Here is a 25,462-nt window from a genome sequence, read left to right on the forward strand (position 1 = left end):
AGTTCTTTCCAGCCTGACAACAGTGCTCTCTGCTGACACCTCTGTCCGTGTCAGGAACTGTCCAGAGCAGGAGAGGTTTTCTATGGGGATAGGATTCTAATCTGGACACGTTCCTGACACGGACAGAGGTGTCAGCAGAAAGCAATGTTGTCAGACTGGAAAGCACTTCAAATTTCTCAGTTTTATACAGCAGCTAATAAAGTACTGGAAGGATTAAGGTTTTTTATTACTAGTAATTTACAAGTTTGTTTAACTTTGAATTGAAAAACCTTTTTCTTCACTGGAGTTCCATTTTAACCCATTAAAGACCCAGACCATTTTCCCCTTAAGGACCCGGCCATTTTTTTGCACATCTGACCACTGTCAATTTAAGCATTAATAACTCTGGGATGCTTTAACGTTTCATTCTGATTCCAAGATTGTTTTTTCGCCACATTCTACTTTGTGTTAGTGGTAAATTTGTCGCTACTTGCATAATTTCTTGATGAAAAATTCTAATATATTTTGGAAACTACACCCCTCAAGAAATGTAACGAGGGGTACAATGAGCCATAACACCTCACAGGTGTTTGACAAATTTCCACTAAAGTTGGACGTGAAAATTAAAAATTAGATTTTTCTCACTAAAATGCTGGTGTTACCCTAAATTTCTCATTTTCACAAGGGGTGATAGAAGAAATGGGGTTACAAATTTTGGGAGGCTTTGTGTGGATGTAAAGTGCTCTGTGGGCGCACTACAATGCTCAGAAGAGAAGGAGAACCATTAAGCTTTAGGAGAGAGAATTTGATTGGAACAGAAGTCAGGGAGCCATGTGTGTTTACAAAGCCCCCGTGGTGCCAGAACAGTGGACCCCCACATGTGACCCCATTTTGGAAACTACACCCCTCACAGAATTTAATAAGGGTTGAAGTGAGCATTTACACCCCACTGGCGTTTGACAGATCTTTGGAACAGTGGGCTGTGCAAATGAAAAACATTTTTCATTTTCACGGACCACTGTTCCAAAAAATCTGTCAGACACCAGTGGGGTGTAAATGCTCCCTGTACCGCTTATTAAATTCTGTGAGGGGTGTAGTTTCCAAAATGAGGTTACATGAGGGGGGGTTCACTGTTCTGGCACCATGGGGGCTTTGTAAACACACATTCTTTCTCCAAAAGCCCAATGGTGCTCCTTCTCTTCTGAGCACTGTAGTGCACCCGCAGAGCACTTTACATCCACAAATGGGGTATGTAATGGGGTTACAAATTTAGTTTTTTTTCCTATTCTCCCTTGTGAAAATGACAAATTTTGGGTAACACCAGCATTTTAGTGAGAATTTTTTTATAAAATTATTTTCACATCCAACTTTAATGACAATTCACCTGTGGGGTGTTAAGCCTCACTATACCCGTTATGTTCCGTGAGGGGTGTAGTTTCCAAAATGGGGTCACATGAGGGTATTTGTCAGAACTGCTGTAAAATCAGCCACCCCTGTGCAAATCACCAATTTAGGCCTCAAATGTACATGGTGCGCTGTCTCTTCTGAGCCATGTTGTGCCCCCGCAGATCACTTCACACCCACATATGGGGTAGTTCCGTACTTTTAATTATCACAAGCGGTAAAAGGAAAAGTATGGGGCAACACCAGCATGTTAAGAGTAAAAAAAAAAATTTTTCACACCAATATGCTGTGTAGACCCCAACTTACTTTACCTTTTCATAAGGGGTAAAAGGAGAAAAAGACCATGAAAATTTGTAACACAATTACACCCCCCCCCCCCCCCCCCCCGGTATGGAAATACCACATATGTGGCCCTAAACCATTTCCTTCAAATACAACAGGGCTCCAAAGCGAGGGAGTGCCATGCGCATTTGAGGCCTATTTTGGGGATTTGCATCCACCACCAAAATACCCTACAGCAGTATTTCCCAAACAGGTGTCTCCAGCTGTTGAAGAACTCCCAGCATGCCTGGGGGGGGGGGGGGGGGGAGATGAGGACTGTGTAGGGGAATATGTATATGTAATGTTTTACTTTTTATTGTGTGTAGCGTTTTTAGGGTACATTCACACGGGCGGGGGGTTTACAGAGAGTTTCTCACTGGGAGTTCAAGCTGCGGTGGAAAATTTGCTGCATCACAAACTTTCAGCAGAAAACTTGCTGTAAACCTGCCCGTGTGAATGTACCCTGTGCAAACCTCCAGCTGTTGCAAAACTACAGCTCCCAGCATGCACTGACAGACCATACATGCTGGGAGTTTTAGTTATGCAACAGCTGGATGCACTTTCATAAAAAAAAAAAAAAAAAAAAAAAAAAATGTGCCTACAGCTGTTTAACCCCTTAAGTACCAAGCCCAGCCCATTTTGGCCTAAAGGACCAGAGCGTTTTTTTGCACATCTGACCACTGTCACTTTAAACATTAACTCTGGAATGCTTTTAGTTATTTTGATTCAGAGATAGTTTTTTCGTGACATATTCTACTTTAACATAGTAGTACATTTTTGTGGTAACTTGCATCCTTTCTTGGTGAAAAATCCCAAAATTTGATGAAAAAATTAGAAAATGTTGCATTTTTCTAACTTTGAAGTTTCCTGCTTGAAAGGAAAATGGATATTACAAATTTTTTTTTGATTCACATATACAATATGTCTACTTTATGTTTGCATCATAAAGTTGATGAGTTTTTACTTTTGGAAGACATCAGAGGGCTTCAAAGTTCAGCAGCAATTTTCCAATGTTTCACAAAATTTTCAAACTCAATATTTTCAGGGACCAGTTCAGTTTTGAAGTGGATTTGAAGGGTCTTCATATTCGAAATAAACATCCAGCTGTTGCAAAACTACAACTCCCAGCATGCGCTGACAGACTGTACATGCTGAGAGTTTTAGTTTTGCAACAGCTGTAGGCACACTGGTTATGCATCACCGAGTTTGTGACCTAACTCAGTGTTTCACAACCAGTGTGCCTCCAGCTGTTGCAAACCAACTCCCAGCATGCACCGTACATGCTGGGAGTCGTAGTTTGCAACAGCTGGAGGCACACCGGTTGTGAAACACTGAGGTTAAAAAAAAAAAAAAAAAAAAAATGTTTCACAACCAGTGTGCCTTCAGCTGTTTCAAAACTACAACTCTCAGCAGTCACCGACAGCCAACAGGCATGCTGGGAGTTTTAGTTATGCAACCAGCAGATGCACCACTACAACTCCCAGCATGCACTTTAGCTGTTTGTGCAAGCTGGGAGTTGTAGTTATACAACAGCTGAAGGTACACTTTTCCATAGAAAAAATGTGCCTCCAGCTGTTGCAAAACTATAAGTCCCAGCATGCCCATAAGGGAATGCTGGGAGTTGTGGTGGTCTGCCTCCTGCTGTTGCATAACTACAGCTCCCAGAATGCCCTTTTTGCATGCTGGGAGCTGTTTCTAAGCAACAGCAGGAGGCCGTCACTCACCCCCAACTGCTGCTCCACGCCACCGCAGGTCAGTCCCTCGTCGTCGCCGCCGCTCCTGGGGCCCCGATCCCAACAGGGATGCTGGGGGAATCGGGGTCCCCAGCTGCCAGGATCAACTTCCCGCACCCGCTCACGTCCTCCGGAAGAGGGGCGGAGCAGGTTGCGGGAGTGACAGCCGCAGCAGGTGCCCTGATTGGTCGGCCGGTAAACCAGTGCCACCTCACCCCTGCTGGCTATGGCTGTTCGGGGCCGTCAGAGACGGCCCCCAACAGCATGTAATTCCGTGTCACCAGAGACCCGATTGACCCGGAATCGCAGCAGATCGCTGGACTGAATTGTCATCGCCGACATGGGGGGACATTCTGACCCCCTGGGCTATATGTCGGGATGCGGCTAGCAGTGGGGACCGGATTTCCCACGGGCGTATGGATATGCCCTCGGTCGTTAAGGACTCTGAATGCAGGGCGTATCCATACGCCCTGTGTCCTGAAGAGGATAACAACCCCCAGCATGCACAGACTACCAAAGGGCATCCTGGGCATTGTTGATGGAACTCCAGCTGTTGCAAAACTACAACTTCCAGCATGCCCTTCACTGTGCATGCTGAGACTTTTTGCCTAGCAACAGCAGAAGGTGAACAGGCCTCACCTCCTACTTTATCCTGCCGCCGGAACCGCCGCCGCTCCTGAGGGGACCTTCGCCGGACCAGAAAGAGGTAAGCGACCCCGTTCCGACCGATCAATCACGTGAATGTGAGGTGGCAATCATGCCACTTCACTCCTGCTGGGTAAGAGTGAATGGGGCTGTCTGACAGCCCCATTCACCCATTTTTTTTCCCCGGATCACCAGAGACCTGATATCGCCGCAAATTGCTGGTCTGACTTGGCTGGCGATCGCAGACATAGGAGGAGGAGGGGGGGGGGGGGGGTGTCATACAAATTTGTATATTACTTCTATGTAAAAATCTTAATCCTTCCAGTACTTAGCTGCTGTATGCTCAACAGAAAGTTATTTTCTACAGTGCTCTCTGCTGACACCTCTGTCCAAGTCAGGACCTTTCCAGAGCAGGATATGTTTACTATGGGGATTTGCTCCTACTCTGGACAGTTCCTAAAATGGACAGAGATGTCAGCAGAGAGCACTGTGGTCAGACAGGAAATTCAAAGAGAAAAGAACTTCCTCTGTAGCATACAGCAGCTGATAAATACTGGAGGGATTAAGACATTTTTACATAGAAGTAATATACATATTTGTATGACCCCCCCCCCCCCCCCCTGTCTGCGATCGCCGGCCAAGTCAGACCAGCAATTTGCGGCGATATCAGGTCTCTGGTGATCCGGGGGGGGGGGGGGGGGGGGGGGTGAATGGGGCTGTCAGACAGAAGTAATTTAGAAGTAATTTACAAATCTGTTTAACTTTCTGGCACCAGTTGATTTAAAATAAATAAATAAGTGTTTTCCAGCAGAGTACCCCTTTACTTCGCACACCAGGACGTACATTTATGTCCTGTACATAACCGCAAGTTTACTCAAATTTACCTTTTCATGAGGGGTAAAAAGAGAAAAAAAGACCCCCCAAAAATTGTAAGGCAATTTCTCCCAAGTACGGAGATACCCCATACGGGGCCCTTAACTGTTGCCTTGAAATATGACAAGGCTCCAAAGTGAGAGCGCCATGCACACTTGAGGCCTAAATTAGGGATGTGCATAGGGATGGTCCCAGATACAAGAATTACACTTGACTCAGATACCAAAATAATCCTACGGCAGTGTTTCCCAAACAGGGTGCCTCCAGCTGTTGAAAAACTGCCAGCATGCTTGGACAGTCAATGGCTGTCCAGCAATACTGGGAGTTGTTTTGAAACAGCTGGAGGCTGTTTTTGGAAACTGCTGAACCAGGGTGGGGGGGATGTAAATGTGTAGGGGTATATGTAGTGTTTTATCCTTTATTTTGTGTAGGTGTAGTGTAGTGTTTTTAGGGAACAGTCCCACGTGCGGGTGTTTACAGCGAGTTTTCTGCTGGGAGTTTGAGCTCAAGCGGAAACTTTGCTGCATCTCAAACTTGCAGCGAGAAACTTCCTGTAAACCTCCACCCCTGTACATTCACATTGGGGGGGGGGGGTCAAACCTCCAGCTGTTGCAAAACTACAACTCTCAGCATGCTCTTTGGCTGTCCGTGCATGCTGGGAGTTGTAGTTTGCAACAGCTGGAGGCACACCAGTTGCGAAACGCCGTGTTACTTAAAGGGGTTGTGCGCTGCCCTGCAGTTCGGAGCTCCGCTCACAGCGTCCGGAAGTTACGCCGAACGTTGTGTGCGGGCTTCAGTGTTCGCAGCCGCCGGGCGTGACGTCACGCCCGGCCCCTTCGTGACGTCTTGCTTGCCCCCTCTACCATAGTCTATGGGAAAGGGGCGTGACAGCGGTCACGCCCCCTTCCCATAGACTTTCGTTGAGGGGGTGGGCAAGACATTACGAGGGGGCCGGGCGTGATGTCATGCCAGGCGGCTGCGAACACTGAAGCCCGCACACAACGTTCGGCGTAACTTCCGGACGCTGTGAGCGGCCCGCACACAATGTTCGGAGTAATGAACTTCCGGATGCTGTGAGCGGAGCTCCGAACTGCAGGGCAGCGCACAACCCCTTTAACTCAGTGTTCCACAACCAGTGTGCCTCCAGCTATTGCAAAACTACAACTCTCAGCATGCACTTCCAGCCGAAGGGCATGCTGGGACTTGAAACTATGCAACAGCTGGAGGCACACTACTGCAACTCCCAAAATGCCCTTTTGTAGTTTATGCAATTGCTGGAGGCAGACTTTCATAGAAAAAAAAAATAATGTGCCACCAGCTGTTGCATAACTACACCCTTCCCCCCCCGTGTCACTGGGGACCCAATTGACCAGGAATCGCCACATATCGACAATCTGAATTGATATCAGAAAAACAAAAAAAATAATAAAAACCACCCACCATAGAGTAAAGCACAGTATAGTAAAGGAACTGGCAGGCCCTCACATCCTAGCCACATGAAAGTGAATATTTTGAATAATCATTACGGGGCAGACCAGAGAATATGGAAGAGGCAGGTGAGAGCAGCAAGCTGGCTTCCAGCCTCCATTATGCAGAGCTGCGCAATCACATGAGTCTGTAGGTGCAAAATTGAAAGGGTTGTGATTGCTAAAAAGGTGAAGAGGAAAAAACGAAAGTGGAAAAACCCTGAGTCCTTAAGGGGTTAAAGACATCTAACGCCAGAGATACTTTATAAGTACAATGAAGTGACCTCTGCATTGCATTTGAAGGTTGTTCACCCGCACAATAGCGCAGTATATTGGGTTTAGTGCGGGTAAACATGTCAGTTTTACTTTAAAATTAGAACCAAATGTAATAATTGAAATAGAATTTTTTTTGGAACAGTCACTTGACTGTTCATTGGTTCATTCACACATCATTGTTTCAACTGTGTGTATCTTAATTGTTGCAAAGTTGTGATTTTGTATCTGTATGATTAAAGTTACCTAGACAGCTGTAAGAGGGGGGGGGGGGGGGGTCAGACTATGTGCAGTGAACCACACAAAATGGTCATTGTCTTATGGCAATTGCAGTCAATAATTTAATCTTTCAAGAGACTGTATACAAAGTGTTTTGGTTTCATCTTTGTTGGCTGAGCAATGCTATACTTAGGTTAGGTTTCCACACAGGTATTTCTCTGACTTTTGTTGGAAAACTGCCACTGCAGATTGAGCCAAAGCCAGAAGTGGATTTAAAAAAAATAAATAAATAAATAAAAAAAAATATAAAAAAAAAGGAATGGGAAATACACTACTCAAAAAAAAATAAAGTGAACACTAAGATGACACATCCTAGATCTGAATGAACTAATCTTATGAAATACTTTTGTATATACATACTTGAATGTGCTGACAACAAAAATCACAAAATTTATTAATGGAAATCCAACTTAACCCATGGAGGTCTGGATATGGAGTCACAATCAAAACCAAAGTGGCAAACCCCACTACAGGCTGATCCAACTTTGATGTAATGTCCTTAAAACAAGTCAAAATGAGGCTCAATAGTGTGTGTGGCCTCCACGTGCCCGTATGACCTCCCTACAGTGCCTGGGCATGCTCCTGATGAGGTGGCAGATGGTCTCCCGAGGGATGTCCTCCCAGCCCTGGACTAAAAGCATCTGCCAACTCCTGGACAGTCTGTGGTGCAACGCGGCATTGGTGGATGGAACGACACATTATGTCCCAGATGTCCTCAGATACAGGTCTGGGGAACGGGCGGGCCAGTCCATAACATCAATGTCTTCCTCTTGCAGGAACTGCTGACATTCCAGCCATATTAGGTCTAGCATTGTCCTGCATTAGGAGGAACCCAGGGCCAACCGCACCAGTATATGGTCTCACAAGGGGTCTGAGGATCTCATCTTGGTACCTAATGGCAGTCAGGCTACCTCTGGCAAGCACAGAGGGCTGTGGGGCTCCCTAAGAAATGCCAACCCACACCATTACTGGCCCACTGCCAAACCGGTCCTGCTGGAGGAGGTTGCAGGCAGCAGAACATTCTCCACGGCATCTCCAGACAGTCACATGTGCTCAGTGTGAACCTGTTTTCATCTGTGAAGGGCACAGGACGTCAGTGGCAAATTTGCCAATCTTTGTCTGGCAAATGCCAAACGTACTGTAAGGTGTTGGGCTATAATCAAAACCCCCACCTGTGGGTAGACCATGACAAACTTTGTTTTAAAAAAAAATAAAAATAAATAAAAAAAAAAGGGACTTTCAAGCACGGGAAACCACTTCCTTAGAAAGGAGTCCTCTTTTAGACTACAGTAATCCAAATTAGCTAACAACTAAGCACCAAGCAGAGTTGTGTGACAATTGTTTTTTGAAAAAGAGCAAAACATTCTGAAGAGCAATATATTTGGACATGACAAGCTAGTATTGTTACGCTGTATTCGTTTTCCCATTTGGCAACATATGGAGACACCACTGCTGTCCTTGTGAATTCGGTTAGAAGAAAACAGACATGGTGCACATCTACAATCTTGTATAATGATCTGATTGCTTCTCAGCTTAATATCAAGAACAGGTTGTTAGTATACATTTTTGATCAAAAAGTACAAGCCCACTCGCCACGTCAAGGCCACCTACCTAGAGCGGGTCCCCAACGTCCCTAGCATAAAATGGCATAGCACCGGGCGGCGACCACCACCGCCGCGACACCAGTGCCCACGGGGGGGGCACGGCAGATCGTTGGTGAATTCACGGCAGATCGTTGGTGAATTCACACTAACGATCTGCCGCGATTCGGGTCCCGCTGGGTCCCGCCGTGTGACCCGCTGACCCGAAGATACAAGATACGCTTTTCTTGCCTCCTACTCCGAATCTGTCAGTGAGGACGATGAAAATCCAACATTCCTAGTACTGATGATTAGCCCCCTGCACGGCGGCGGAGACGCCACCAGGTGAGGCCTCGCACCCCCCATGAAAGTGCCCCAGTGGCTGGCACTAGTGTGAGTGGTGATGCCGCTCGTACTAGGAGTCCGACCCCCCAGGCGATTTTACCAGAGCCCCCTTCCAGTGAACCTGTCTGGAGACCCCCAGAGGGTTATCAGCCACGGATTCCGGAGTTTGTTGGCGACTCCGGAATCCAGATTGAACGGCTGGGTTCACTGAATTTCACTATTAGTCACTATCATCGGAGACTTTTTATGTTGCCTCAAATGCACAGCGCTCTCCACCTGAGCGGGGTGCGCATTTGAGGCAACAGGTTAGGGACGGCCACACACATCACATTCCCAGAATGATGATTCAGAGCATAGGGTTTGGGGTGGGCATATTTTTTTAGTTTTGGCTATGCTCTGGGTCATCATTCTGGGAACATAACCTGTTTTATCCTTTTATGTCCCACTGTACCCCTTGTTAGTTATTAGTGTACCCCATATAATTCCCCTTGAGGGGGGGGGGGTCCCACTGTTCTGGCTCCATAGGCAGAAGCTCAAGGCCCCTGACTGCCCTCCTGTTCCTCCGTGACCAGTGTGCACCCGGAGATCCGTTTCACGCCCAGATATGAGGTATGTTCTTTTTCCAAAGACATTTACAAATGTAATTTTTTTTTTGCTTTTCTGGCAGTAAATGCGCCCCCCCATTTTAGCAAAATTAGCAAATGTGACTCCTTCTCTTCTGAGCATTGTAGCGCTCCTGCAGTGCATTTAACGTCCACTTATGGGGTACCTCCATACTCAGAAGAGATGGGGTTACAAATTTTGGGGGGTATTTTCTGCTATTAACCTTTGCAAAAATGTGAAATTTGGGGGGGGAAACACATTCTAGTGAAAAAAAATTTTTTTTTTTTTTTTACATATGCAAAAGTTGTGAAACCCCTGTGGGGTATTAAGGCTCACTTTATTCCTTGTTACGTTCCTCAAGGGGTCTAGTTTCCAAAATGGTATGCCATGTGTTTTTTTTTTTTTTTTTTTTTTGCTGTTCTGGCACCATAGGGGCTTCCTAAATGTGACATGCCCCCCAAAAACCATTTCAGAAAAACTCACTCTCCAAAATCCCACCGTCGCTCCTTCCCTTACGAGCCCTCTACTGCGCCCGCCGAACACTTGACATACACATGAGGTATTTCCTTACTCAAGAGAAATTGGGTTACACATTTTAAGAAAATTTCTCTTTTTACCCCTTGTAAAAATGCAAAAACTGGGTTTACAAGAACATGCGAGTGTAAAAAAATGAAGATTTTGAATTTTCTCCTTCAACTTGCTCCTATTCCTGTGAAACACCAAAAGGGTTAACAAACCTTTTGAATGTCATTTTGAATACTTTGAGGGGTGCAGTTTTTATAATGGTGTATTCAAAACAGAACTGGTCCCTGAAAAAAAAAAATCCAATTTTGAACATTTTGTGAAAAATTGGAAAATTGCTGCTGAACTTTGAAGCCCTCTGATGTCTTTCAAAAGTAAAAAACATGTCAACTTTATGATGCAAACATAAAGAAGACATATTGTATATGTTAATCAATATATAATGTATTTGGAATATTCATTTTCCTTATAAGCAGAGAGCTTCAAAGTTCAAAAAATGCAAAATTCTAAATTTTTTCATAAAATTTTGGAATTTTTCACCAAGAAATGATACAAGTATCGACAAAATTTTACCACTAAATCAGAATGAAAGGTAAAAGCATCCCAGAGTTATTAATGCTTGAAGTGACACTGGTCAGATGTTCAAAAAAATGGCCGGGTCCTTAAGGTATATTTGGGCTGGGTCCTTAAGGGGTTAACAGACAGACGTGTTGCACCTGGGGGGGGGGGGTAAGAAAAAAAAAAAAAAAAAAAACACACACACACACCACCAGTAGTAGTGTCTCCAGCTGTTGCCAGACTGTCATACAGAACGTTCTATACAATTATGTAATTACAAAGTATGCCAGACATCACCAGGGTACAGATTGCAGCTTTTTTTTGCTTTTATTTTAGCTTTGTTAAAAAATAAGAAACACTAACATTAACATTTTAACAACCATGGACGTGTATACACGTTCCCGCACCAGGACTAGTATACACGTCCATGGTTCTCGTGGGTGCTGCCCAGTGCAACCACGAGATCGCAGCAGGGACTCTGCTGTAACACAGCAGTTTAACCCTTACAGCCGCGGTCAGAAGCGATCGCACGCTGTAAGTTTTGACAGAGGGAGGGAGCTCCCCAAGTAAACTTCGGTCTCGGCAGTTTAACTCTTACAGCTGCGGTCTGAACCGACCACAAGCTGTAAGGAGTTTTGACAGAGGGAGGGGATCCCTCTGTCTCTCCTGTAGCACCCCACAACGATCGCGGGTTGCTAAATGTTACCTGGGCAGCTGGGGTTCTTTACAAGGACCCCAGGTCTGCCCCAGTTTTTGCCTGTCAGGACGTGCCAGGCAGGCAGCAAATAACTGCAATGCTTTGGAATACGAAGTATTCCAAAGCATAAAGTAGAAATAAAGTAAATAAAAAGTGAAAAAAAACAAAACAAACAATAGAATTAAAAATGAAAATGCATAGTGTGTAGGATCACATGGCGCACATCTGCAGCATAATACATGCTGTGGATGCCTGCCAGCAGGCACAATAATTAGCTCCCTGCTGTGGCTGGTTAGCTTTGTGTGTCCACTCATAGCAGCGTATTTCTTGCCGGCAGTTAGAGATGAGCGAACTTCCAATAAATTCGATTCGTCACGAACTTCTCGGCTCGGCAGTTGATGACTTATCCTGCATAAATTAGTTCAGCTTTCAGGTGCTCCCGTGGACTGGAAAAGGTGGATGCAGTCCTAGGAGACTCTTTCCTAGGACTGTATCCACCTTTTCCAGCCCACCGAAGCACCTGAAAGCTGAACTAATTTATGCAGGATAAGTCAACAACCGACGAGCCGAGAAGTTCGTGACGAATCGAATTTACTGTAAGTTCGCTCATCTCTACCGGCAGTCATGAGCAGACACACTGAACTACCCAGCCAAAGCAACGATCTGACCCTTGTGACTGCCGGGGGGGGGGGGGGGGGGGGGGGGGCATCCGCGGTGTGAAATATGCTGCAGATGCGCTCAGTGACCCTACACTGCCCAATCCCGTTCATACTGCGTTGCAGCAGTATGTTAGATATCTGTCAGCATCATGTCAAAAAAATTGATGCTGACGTATACTGTAGCAGCTCCATTCATATTGAATGGACTGCTACAGTATACATTGGCATCCCTATTTTGACATTACAACAGACACCTATACTGCAGAAAGGCAGTATGAATGGGTACTGAAAAACAGTTTCTCAAATTTTTATTTTTTTATTTTTTCAATGCCCAGTGATGGATTTATTGGCCATGAGTGGGTGCTTCTTCCCACAACATGACAGATCTATCAGGAAATGTAACTGTCAGACAGCCGCGCATCACTGCTAGCCGACCAAGGACCGATCAGGATGGTCCCCGGTCCAGCCCATACACTTTTAAAGGTGCAGTATTGTTCTGACAGCTCCAATCCTTTGCAGGCATAAGGTGGGGTCTATAATTCATATAATGATGCCCTGAAAGCCAAAGGGGGCTCCTCTCCTTGGTCCTACTGTTGAGTCTATAATATTCTGATATATTGATCGCTATATCTATACTCATGCCTTTATTAAATCCTATATGCTATTGCTAAATATTGCAGAAGAACTTTGCTTTCCTTAATTCAAAACATTTCAGCTTGCTCTTTGCCCGTAATTAATACTAGAACCTTGAGATGGAGTCTGGATACAAGAAGTCTAAACATTGAGCTTTGTGAAAGGATAGAAAAATCTGAAACTAGAGACCTTACAACATAAGCAACTTATGGTACGCCACACTCAAATGACCAATCAGCATATAAAACGATGATTTGATGCATAGTTTTACCTTCCCTTTTTGTTCGATTGTAAAAACGAATGCGATTTCCGGATAATAAACAGAACCTGGAGTCAGTACCGAGGAGGGAATTTATACCAACATTTTCTGGTGTGAATTTGCTTATGTCGACACTCGGGAAAATAGCACAGCGGTAGTCACTCACAGTTTAAGACCTCATTAACTCATCCTTAACACTACCAGGCGGTCAGGCAACCAGATATGGCCTAAGTAGGACTACTGCCCAGCCCGGGACAAACAGGGTGATAAAATATGGTACGCATTTCCTCCATTTCAAAAGCAAACTTACCAAAATGATGTCCCCCAAATAAATTTGTGGGGAAAAGCAAATTGCTATTTTTTCCACTGACTTTGAAATAATTCTAGCCACATAAGGGCTCAATGTACTCGCTTTTGCCCTTGGTGAATACTTTAGGGGCGTAGTTTTGAAAAAGGGGTCTCTTCTGGGGGTTGCAGTGTTCTGACAGCTAGAATGCTTTGGAAGATGAAGTGCGGCCTATAATTTTCATAATTATATCCTGAAAGCCCAATGGTGCTCCTCTCCTGGTGCAATCAAATATGGCCTAAGTGGGGGTATTACCGAACACGGGACAAACAGCGTAATAAAATATGAGGCTCATTTTCTGCTTTTCAGAGGCAATGTACAAAATATATGTCCCACAAATTATGCATTTGTGAAAAAAATAAATAAAAGGTTTCTACTGACTTTCTACTAACCATTACAGCCACACAAAAAGGACTAAGTACTCCCTATTGGTCTAGGTGAATACTATAGGGGGTGTATTTTCCAAAATTGGGTCACTTGTGGGGGTTCTGTATGGTTCTGGCAGCTAAAACCCCTTTGCTGCAAGTGCAGCCTACAATCCATTCGGCCTAAAATGACGCCCTGAAATGGCGCTCCTCTCCTGGGTCCCTCCACGCAGCCAAGGAACCAAATATGGCAAATATGTACAGAAATATGTCCCACAAATGATGCATTTGTGAAGAAAAGCAAATTTTGAGTTTAACACCAACTTTGTAATAACCCCTACCAAAAAACTATGGTGTTAAAATACTCACTGTACCCCCTAGTGAATACCTTGAGGGGTCTAGTTTTTAAAATGGGGTAATTGGAGGGGGGGGGGGGTGTTCCTATGTTCTACCACCTTAAAATTTTTGCAAACCTTGCATAGCACAAAAAAATTTACTTTTCAAAACTGTGTAAATTTCAAGTTAAATTGTTAAGCTTCTAATTAATTTAAAATGTTAAAAACAAAAGAAATGCTTTCAAAATAAAGACATCTGAAAGTATAAGAGTTTCATGAACCATTTGGTCGGAAAGTATTAAAAAAAAAATTAGACCATTAGTGTAAACCCCTTAAGGACGGAGCGGTTTCAGTTTTTGCACTTTCGTTTTTTTCTTCATTCCCTTTAAAAAAATCATAACCCTTACAATTTTGCACCTAAAAATCCATATGATTGCTTATTTTTTGCGCCACCAATTCTACTTTGTAATGACATCAGTAATTTTACCCAAAAATCTACAGCGAAAAGGAAAAAAAAAAATCATTGTGCGACAAAATTGAAGAAAAAACTGCCATTTTGTAACTTTTCGGGGCTTCTGTTTCTACGCAGTAAATTTTTCGGTAAAAATGACACCTTATCTTTATTCTGTAGGTCCATACGATTAAAATGAGAAAAAAAAAAAATTATATTTATATTATAATATATATATATATATATATATATATATATATATATATATATATATATATATATATATATATATATATATATATATATATATATATATATTTGGTCGTACTGGTAAAAAAAAAATCATAACTAAATGCAGGAAAATTTATAAGTTTAAAACTGTCCTCTTCTGACCCCTATAACATTATTTTTCCGTGTACTGGGTGGTATGAGGGCTCATTTTTTGCGCCGTGATTTGAAGTTTTTAGCGGTACCATTTTTGTTTTGATCGGACTTTTGATAGCATTTTTTACAGTATAAAAAGTGACCAAAAATACGCTATTTTGGACTTTAGAATTTTTTTTGCGCGTACGCCATTGACCATGCGGTTTAATTAACAATATATTTTTATAGTTCGGACTTTTATGCATGCAGCGATACCACATGTTTATATTTTCAGTTTTTTTTTTTTTTATGGGAAAGGGGGGTGATTCAAACTTTTATTAGGGAAAGGGTTAAAGGGGTATTCCAGGAAAAAAAAATTAAATTATATATCAACTGGCTCCAGAAAGTTAAACAGATTTGTAAATTACTTCCATTAAAAAATCTTAATCCTTTCAGTACTTATGAGCTTCTGAAGTTAAGGTTGTTCTTTTCTGTCTAAGTGTTCTCTGATGACACCTGTCTCGGGAACCACCCAGTTTAGAAGCAAATACCCATAGCAAACCTCTTCTAAACTGGGCGTTTACAGAGACACAAGTCATCAGAGAGGACTTAGACAGAAAAGAACAACCTTAACTTCAGAAGCTCATAAGTACTGAAAGGATTAAGATTTTTTAATGGAAGTAATTTACAAATCTGTTTAACTTTCTGGAGCCAGTTGATATATAAAAAAAAAATACGTTTTTTCCTGGATAACCCCTTTAAGTGATCTTTATTTACTTTTTTTTTGCACTGTTATAGCTCCCATAGGGGACTATAAAATGCAGTACATTGATTCAATACACTGATCACTGCCATTGCATTCAATGGCAGAGATCAGTGTAATCCGCGGTTGATTGCTCCAAGCCTGAAATCCAGGCTTGAGCAATCAATCGACGATCGGACGCGCAGGAGGCAGGCTCAGCCCGACTGAGCAGCCAGCAATCAACTTTAATCGCCGCGTCTAAAGAGTTAATACCAGACATCAGCCCGATCGGCGATGTCCGGCATTAGCGCGAGTCCTGGTTGCTTATAGCAACCAGGACCCATCGGGTATGATGCGAGCTCCATTATATATGGAGACGCGCATAGACGTTCATAAATGTCCATATGCGCTAAGGGGTTAAATGAGCAAAAAAAAATTTCTCTTATGAAGTAAAAAAAAAACACACACACACACACACACACACACACTACAAATGATATCTGCTTACTTTTACTATGTACATGAAGGACAACTTGACAAAAAAAAAACATTGTCAGAATTATTGTGATTGGCAAAATGTTACCAGAGTTATTCTCTAATAAAGACAGACACCCCAGATTTGAAAAAAAAACAGGCCTGGTCTTTCAGGGGCGTACAGGTTTACTTGTATTGGTCCTTAAAAAGGTGTTAAACACTTACAAGTAGAGCAACCTGCTATGACAGCACCTTCTGTACCGAGCACACAGGTCTCCGGAGTACAGGCAACTCAGTCTGAGGGAAAACGAAAGCAAACTTCTAATTTGGCGGCTCACATCTGTTTGTGAGGAGAGTTAGAATTTGCACAATATTTATTAAAGTCTGTCAGCCTAATTGATAAATTTGGTGCACATCATAAAAAAAAATATATATAAAATTAAAAGACAGCCCCTAAAAAAAAAAATAAAAAATAAAAAATAAAAAAAAAAAGACTGCACAGCAAAACTATGATAAATAACCCCTTTTGTGCTACATAAATGTACTGGGAGTGCAGACTCCTTTGCCTTTTAGGATAATCTATTATATTAAAGGAGTAGTCCAGTGGTGACTCAGTGGTGAACAACTTATCCCCTATCCTAAGGATAGGGGATAAGTTGCAGATCGCGGGGGGTCCGACCGCTGGGGCCGACACGCCCCCTCAATACAACTCTATGGCAGAGCCAAAGTGCTGCCTTCAGCAATCTCCGGCTCTGCCATAGAGATGTATTGAGGGGGCGCGTCGGCCGCCGCTTCGTGCGGAGGTCGACACCCGCTATCTGGCCGGAGAGCCGGGGCCCCGTACAGAGAGATCGCAGGGGGCCCCAGCGGTCGGACCCCCCGCAATCTCAAACTTATCCCCTATCCTTAGGATAAGGGATACGTTTTTTCACCACTGGACTACCCCTTTAAGTATTGTCTTCATTTAGAGTATAAGGATGTGCAGACAGAGGGAGGAACCAATAAACCTGGGAATCAAACTGCAGAGTGAGATGCAGCTGGAATGAGGCATGTGGTGTGGACCAGAAAAAAAATGAGACGTCACCTGTGTGTCACCGATTGTGTATTTTACCACTGTCCCATCACTACTGTAGCAACCAAGTCCTTCAGTGATGACGTGTAACAACAAGTCCCAGCATTTCTTTACCACTGCTTAGTGTGCACTGGAAGCTGTAGTTTGACATGATAAACACATGTTTAGTGTTCTACCCTTACTTGGGAATTGGCATATTTATTAAACAGATTATTACAGTAGAGAGTTTTCTGTGACGCACTACTCCACGTGCAGGGAGACCATTGTTAAAAAAGTGGGAGGTTCAGATCGTAGTAAAACATTACAGTTCGACCGGGGCTTGACACAATTTGTTAATAATCTAAGAAAAGATTTTAGGAGCCGGAACGTCACATGTAATATGACGTGACACAACAGTACGTTACATGGTCATTATTGTCCCCCTCATCACAGCTATTCATGTCCACACAATCTCCTTTTGTTACAGTCATTACTGTTCCCTCATCTCCCCCATGTGACAGTCATAAGTGTCAAATAAAATACACACCACTGTTTTACTTATTGCCACATTTATTTCAACACGGCCGTCACACCCCCTCCCATAGACTTGCATTGAGGGGACAGGGCATGACGTCACACAGGGGCGGAGTCGTGACATCACGGACCTCCGTTCCGGTGGTTGGGACCCAGACCCTCCAGTGCTTCCGGAGCAGAAACAGGTGGGTGCCACATGCTATATTGCGGGGGTCCCCAGTGGCAGGAGCCCTGCGATCAGACATCTTATTCCCTGTCCTTTGGATAGGGGATAAGATGTCGAGGGGTGGAGTACCCCTTTAAGGCCAAGTTTCCACTTTTTATGGCAGTTTTTGGAATACAGCCACTGCAGTTTTTGAGCCAGAGGTATATTCAAAAGAAATAGGACATATAAAGGAAGGACTTTAAAACTGCCAGAAAAAACCCAAGTGAAAACTTAGCCTTAGGCTGTGTAACCTTTATCAATCATAACATTGTGCACATCTCTCGTCACTTGTGTGCCCCCACCTTGCCCTTTGGCTGCTGCGATGATGTCCCGCGTACATGATCCTTCAGCCAATCATTGGCGGCATGTAACGCATACAAGCGGAGTCTACTGAGGCCACTGATTGGCTCATCATGTGCACCATGTCCATGACAGCATCACAAGGCAGATTTAGCAACGGCTGAAGATTCATTTTCTATTCTAGGCTGGTTTCAGTCTGTAGTCGGTTCCAAAAATTCCCCAAAACCCCGTACAAGACTGTAGATGTGCACCCTCTATATTACACACTATAGCACCCTTGTGAATGGTTACATGTAAAGTATGTCGGTCTCCCTGTATACCTGCACAGCGACATGGAGGTTACACACCAGATATCAGCTCCATGATTCACCACATTTCTGTGGGCAGTAACGCGAAGAATCCCAACACCCTGACCTCAATCCCTAATGAGGAGCAGCAAACCGCAGCCTGACTGGGTACAGGACCGCAGGCCTCACTAGGCCCCTCATTCACAACAATATTCCCCCAAAACATGTCCATACCTGTGGAGGCTGGGGGACAACCTATGTGTGTACAACTTCTACAGGGGCTGGCACCCAGCTTTCCCAAAATCCTGATCAGCCATATTCAGACACTGTACAGGTAGATGTATATTGGCACTATACTGGATCTCAAACCATATTAAGTGTACATATTTATCATCTGGGTCATTATACAGAAAAAAAAATACATCATTTTACTATCCAGTTTGCCATTCAGGATACTGGGAAAGGTTGGCAGAAGTTTTAAAAATATCACCCAGCTCTCCTAAGGAAAAAATTTCACTAAACCCTATTAAAGGTTTTAGAAACAACAAAAAACAGGAGCCCACAGCAGACTGCACCCTTGGTATATTGTATTATCTATATATGTATTATCTATATATAATGCATTAACTATCCAGTGATACCTCTATATCCAGTGATATCTATATAGTCTATGTAAAGTGATACCTCTATACAGGGATCTCTCTATATACAAGGATACCTCTATGTAGTGATTCTTCTATATAATCCCTATGTACAATGACACATACACTGAACAGTGAGATATATATATATATATATATATATATATATATATATATATATATATATATATATATATATACACATACATACATATACATATACACACACACACTTTGTATACACAGTGAGGCTCTCTATATACAGTGGCACTTCTATATACTCTCTACATGGCACTTACAGCACAGGCAGCACTTTGGGGTCTCTCTTGAGGGGCCTCCTGGGCTCTTCTGGGTCACACACAGCCTCGCTCATGATCACCATGTCTGGAATGGGCCGGGTCGTGTCCTCCACACTCCTTCCTCTCTTCCCTCACACGGGGGCCGCTCTTCTAAACTTCCTGCCGCCCGCAGCACAGACCGAGGTCCGGAGATACACCGCCCTACAGAACCGCACCGCCGATCACCACAGCGCCGACCCAATTCCGGGAATAATTATGAGAGAGATGGCAGGAACCAGTCCGACCAGTCTCACTACAACATGGGAGAAGCCAATTGTCTGTCAGCTGCAAACATTTGCCTTCTATGTAAAGCAGCTGACTTCAATTTACCAAATAGAATTAAAGGAAGATAGAAGCCATGTAGGAAGACAACATGAGCAATGTGGGTGGGGGCAGCGCTGCCAGTCACTAGTGGGCATATGGAATAGGGCTAAATGTTTCAGAGCAAGATGACTGAGAAGTTCCCAAACTGAGGAGGATCATTTACACACAGGGCCAGGACAGTGTTTAACCCTTAGAGCAGTGTTTCCCAACCAGTGTGCCTCCAGCTGTTGCAAAACTACAACTCCCAGCATGCCCGGACAGCCGAAGTCGAAATAAAATATGTAAATAGATGTATCCTTTAGAGATGAGCAAACTTACAGTAAATTCGATTTGTCACGAACTTCTCGGCTTGGCAGTTGATGACTTATCCTGCATAAATGAGTTCAGCTTTCAGGTGCTCCGGTGGGCTGGAAAAGGTGGATACAATCCTAGGAGACTCTTTCCTAGAACTGTATCCACCTTTTCCAGCCCACCGGAGCACCTGAAGGCTGAACTAATCTACGCAGGAAAAGTCATTAACTGCCGAGCCGAGAAGTTCGTGACGAATTGAATTTACTGTAAATTCGCTCATCTCTAGTATCCTTACTGTATATAGAGATATCACTGTACATAGAGTATATAGAGGTATCCTTACTGTATATAGAGATATCATCACTATATAGAGGTATCATTGTATATAGAGATACCACTGTACATAGAGTATATAATAGTATCACTGTATATAGGAAGTATATAGAGGTATCACTGTGCAGAGTATATAGAGGTATCCTTACTGTATATAGAGATATCATCACTATATAGAGGTATCATTGTATATAGAGATACCACTGTACATAGAGTATATAAAAGTATCACTGTATATAGGAAGTATATAGAGATATCACTGCATAAATTGGGTATCTTTGTAACCATATGGACCTACAGAATAAAGATATGGTGTCATTTTTTACCGAAAATTGCAAAAGCTCCCAAAAATTACAAAATGGCATTTTTTTCCAATTTCACCCCACAAATATATATTTTGGGGTTTTGCGCTAGATTTTGTTATTAAATGATTGATGTCATTACAAAGTATAACTGGTGGTGCAAAAAAAAAAAAAAAAAAGCTCTTAGATGGGTCTACAGGTACAAAATTGAAAGTGGTATGATTTTTAGGAGAGGAGGAAAAAACTAAAATTGGCCTGGTCCTTAAATGGGCACTGTCAGATACAAAGCATGTATAACCAATAGGTTTTGCAATTGCTTTCATTAGAACATTTTCAGTATTTCATACAGAAAAAGCCAGTCAAACAACTGCCTCCCCCCCCTCCTGCCTGGACATATACTAGTCCTGCTGTGTCCATGCATCATCACCTATGTCATGGACACACTTCCTTGATTGACAGTTGTGAGTGCAGGGCTCAGAGCTGGAGGAAAAATCCTCCCACTGTCAGCTTGTGTCCCGCTACTGTCAGTGAAGAGATTACGTCATCTATCTGATAGAATGCACCCGCTGTTCACTTCAATATATAGGTCGGACCACTAGACCTCTCCATTTGAGATTAAATCAACATAGGCAAAATATGAAAAGACAATTCCTCTTACATGGATTATTTAAAAACACAACCATCTCACACCCAGGAATGGATCCCGCCATCATCATTAAACCTATTGACTCTGTACCCAAAACAGCTAACAACCGTTTTGAACAGCTGAAGAAACTTGAAATATTTTGGATGTTTACACTCCGTACATTGTCCCCGTATGGGTTAAATGAAGTAAAAGAAGTAATTGGATGAAACTTACCAACCTATAGATATAGAAGCACCATACATGTCCAGCTTTTTGGGTTCGCCACACTGCTGCGCATGCGCCAACTATATGTCTCTCCACATCTGACCCTCAGCCGTTCCGAAAACTATTACCATTGCGCCTGCGCCACCGGTCCCTCAACGACATCGATAATGTGTGAAATTCCATTTACACACACTGCACCCAGTATAGCCACCTACTTAGGAATGTTCTCTTCCTATTTTCTATGTATATTTCCTATTTATTTTCTCATACCCATTAGTATCATTTTTCACTTTGGACCATATGGTTCGGTTCCGTTTCGGCCCCGTTACCGGACCCGGAAGTAAAATACAAGTTTGTTTTAAATGTACATGTGTAACTACCTGTCTCTATTACTGCCTGAGGAAGAGCCCGGTACGGGCTGGAAACGCTGTTTTTATGTTACGGTGCATATTTTAAAATAAATCATTCATTTTAACTCAGCCTTGAGAGGTCTGCGCTCCTTCAGATGTTCCCCCCTTTTTTTCGTAATCGGATCATCCGTTACACTTCTCTATTGATACACTGGACTCCGCTACCGAGAGCCCAGAGGAACCTGGATGCTGCGACCTCCTTCTCCAAACTCAAAGTGACTGCAGATGTTATGCTCTGAGCATAACACCGTAAGGTAAGGGACCATCCTGCTGGCCCATTTATTACTATCGACACACAAAGTTACCCTATTTACCTGCACGAGGTGCGCACCGTTTTTCTCTCTTGTACCCGCTACTGTCAGTGAGGACAAGCTGGGAGTTGTAGTTTTGGTAATGCTAGTGGAGATGTGAGCAGACAGCATACTGAGGGAGGGGGCGGAGACCTGCACAGTGAGGCCACGCCCCCTCCCTATGAGAGGAATTCAGACTAGTGAGCTAAATTAAAAGTGTAATAAAAAAATAAATAAAGGTGCTAGACACATAAAAATTAGATGAACATGGTCAGGAATAGGTACTGTGTGATATATATAAAAAAAAAAAAAAAACATTTTTAGTTGGATCTGACGGGTACGCTTTAACCCCTTAAGGACAGAGCGTTTTTCTGTTTTTGCACTTTCGTTTTTTCTTCCTTACATTTTAAAAATCATAACCCTTTCAATTTTGCTCCTAAAAATCCATATTATGGCTTATTTTTTGTGCCACCAATTCTATTTTGTAATGACATCTATTATTTTACCCAAAAATCTACAGCGAATCGGAAAACAAAATCATTGTGTGACGAAAAGGAAGAAAAAACACCATTTTGTAATTTTTGGGGGCTTCCGTTTCTACGCAGTACATTTTTCGGTAAAAATGACACCTGATCTTTATTCTGTAGGTCCATACGATATGGTATAAAAAGTGACCAAAAATACGCTATCTTGGACTTTGGAATTTTTTTGCGCATACGCCATTGAGCGTGCGCTTTAATTAACAATATATTTTTATAGTTCGGACATTTACGCACGCGGTGATACCACATATGTTTATTTTTATTTACACAGTTTTTTTTTATGGGAAAAGGGGGGTGATTCAAACTTTTATTAGGGAAAGGGTTAAATGATCTTTATTAACTTTTTTATTTTTTTACTTATTTTTGCAATGTTATAGCTCCCATAGGGGGCTATAACATGCAGTACATTGATTCAATACACTGATCCCTGCCATTGCATTCAATGGCAGGGATCAGTGTTATCGGCGGTTGATTGCTCAAGCCTGGATTTCAGGCTTGGAGCAATCAATCGATGATTGGACGCGCAAGAGACAGGTGAGTGGACCTCCTGCTGCGTCCTAGCTGATCAGGACATCACGATTTTTATCGCGACGGTCCCGATCAGCCCGGCTGAAGCTGGGATTCTTTTACTTTTTGACGCGGCGATCAACTTTGATCGCCGCGTCTAAAGAGTTAATGCCGGACATCAGCCCGATTGGCAAAGTCCGGCATTAGCGCCGGCATTAGCGTGGATCCCTTATAGCAACCGGGACCCACAGGGTATGATGCACGCTCACCTCGTGAGCGCGCATTATATATGGGGATGCGCATATGGACATTCATAAACTTCCATATGCGCTAAGGGGTTAAAGGAGTAGTCCGGGATAAGAAAACGTATTCCCTATCCTAAGGATGCGGGATAAGTTTCAGATCGCGGGGGGTCCGACCGCTGGGGCCCCCCATGATCTCCCATATGGGGCCCTCAGCTCTTTGCCAAAATAGCGTGTTTCGACCACCTCATGACGCGGCGGCCAACACGCCCCCTAAATACATTTTTGAGGCAGAGGCTGCTGAATGCAGCGCTCCAGCTCTCCCATAGAGATGTATTGAGGGGGCATGTCGGCTGCCGCGTCATGCAGTGGTTGGGCACGCCTCCTTGTTGCTGACTACCGGAGCCCCGTACCGGAGATCACGGGGGGGCCAAGCGGTCAGACCCCCGCAATCTGAAACTTATCCCCTATTCTTAGGATAGAGGATACATTTTCTTATCTTGAAGTATTCCTTTCATTACTTCTATTAAAAAATCTTAATCCTTCCTGTACTTATTAGCTGCTGAATACTACAGTGGAAATTCTTTTCCATTTGAAACACAGAGCTGTCTGCTGGATATCACGAGCACAGTGCTCTCTGCTGACATCTCTGTCCATTTTAGGAACTGTCCAGGTATAAGGAAATCCCCATAGCAAACATATGCGTTCTAGACAGTTCATAAAATGGACAGAGATGTCAGCAGAGAGCACTGTGCTCGTGATGTCCGCAGACAGTTCTGTGTTTCAAAAAGAAAATAATTTCCGCTGAAGTATTCAGCAGCTAATAAGTACAGGAAGGATTAAGATTTTTTTTAATAGAAGTAATTTACAAATCTGTTTAACTTTCTGGTACCAGTTGATTTAACAAAAAAAAAAAAAAAAGTTTTTCACCGGAGTAACCCCTTTAAGGTCAAATGGGTTTGGTCCTTAACCTCTTAACGACCAAAGACGTACTGGGACGTGTCCGCACCCTGGGCTTTAACCCCTTAAGGACACATGACGTACTGGAACGTCATGTGTCCACTCCCGATCTATAACGCGGGGCCACGGCGTGGCCCCGCGTCATAGCGGGTCGGGCCCGGCCTCTAACAACGGCCGGGACCCGTGGCTAATAGCGCGCGGCATTGATCGCTGTGCCGCGCGCTATTAACCCTTTAGACGCGGCGTTCAAAGTTGAACGCCGCGTCTAAAGTGAAACCGAAAGCATCCCGGCTAGCTCAGTGGGCTGTTCGGGATAGCCGCGGTGAAATCGCGGCATCCCGAACAGCTGACAGGACAGCGGGAGGGCCCCTACCTGCCTCCTCGCTGTCCGATCGCCGAATGACTGCTCAGTGCCTGAGATCCAGGCCTGAGCAGTCATCCGGCAGAATCGTTGATCACTGGTTTCTTATGAGAAACCAGTGATCAACATAGAAGATCAGTGTGTGCAGTGTTATAGGTCCCTATGGGACCTATAACACTGCAAAAAAAAAGTGAAAAAAAAAAAGTGAATAAACATCATTTAACTCCTCCCCTATTAAAAGTTTGAATCACCCCCCTTTTCCAATAAAAAAAAAAACACAGTGTAAATAAAAATAAAAATAAACATATGTGGTATCACCGCGTGCGGAAATGTCCGAATTATAAAAATATATCATTAATTAAACCGCTCGGTCAATGGCGTGCGCGCAAAAAAATTCCAAAGTCCAAAATAGTGCATTTTGGTCACTTTTTATATCATTTAAAAATGAATAAAAAGTGATCAATAAGTCCTATCAATGCAAAAATGGTACCGTTAAAAACTTCAGATCACGGCGCAAAAAATGAGCCCTCATACCGCCCCATACACGGAAAAATAAAAAAGTTATAGGGGTCAGAAGATGACAATTTTAAACGTATTAATTTTCCTGCATGTAGTTATGATTTTTTCAGAAGTCCGACAAAATCAAACCTATATAAGTAGGGTATCATTTTAATCGTATGGACCTACAGAATACATATCAGGTGTCATTTTTACCGAAAAATGTACTACGTAGAAACGGAAGCCCCCAAAAGTTACAAAACAGCGTTTTTTTTTTCAATTTTGTCGCAC

General features: G+C 43.3%; 1 protein-coding gene across 4 annotated transcripts in view; it reads right to left on the minus strand.

Moving 5' to 3' along the window:
• GRAMD2B (GRAM domain containing 2B) overlaps positions 1–25,462 on the minus strand; it is a 154,326-nt gene that overhangs the window by 46,312 nt on the left and 82,552 nt on the right. The window contains exon 1 of one of the 4 annotated variants that reach the window (XM_056537322.1): positions 19,223–19,689. The exons of 2 other annotated variants lie outside the window; for them this stretch is intronic. In XM_056537322.1, coding sequence (XP_056393297.1) covers positions 19,223–19,305 — 83 coding nt within the window. In that variant the 5' untranslated portion in view covers positions 19,306–19,689. Of the gene's footprint in view, positions 1–3,428; positions 3,558–19,222; positions 19,690–25,462 lie in introns of those variants that run through there. One more of the 4 variants, XM_056537325.1, reaches the window with a different exon arrangement.

The sequence above is a fragment of the Hyla sarda genome, chromosome 1 (genome assembly GCF_029499605.1).
Source record: "Hyla sarda isolate aHylSar1 chromosome 1, aHylSar1.hap1, whole genome shotgun sequence".
Lineage (NCBI taxonomy): Eukaryota > Metazoa > Chordata > Amphibia > Anura > Hylidae > Hyla > Hyla sarda.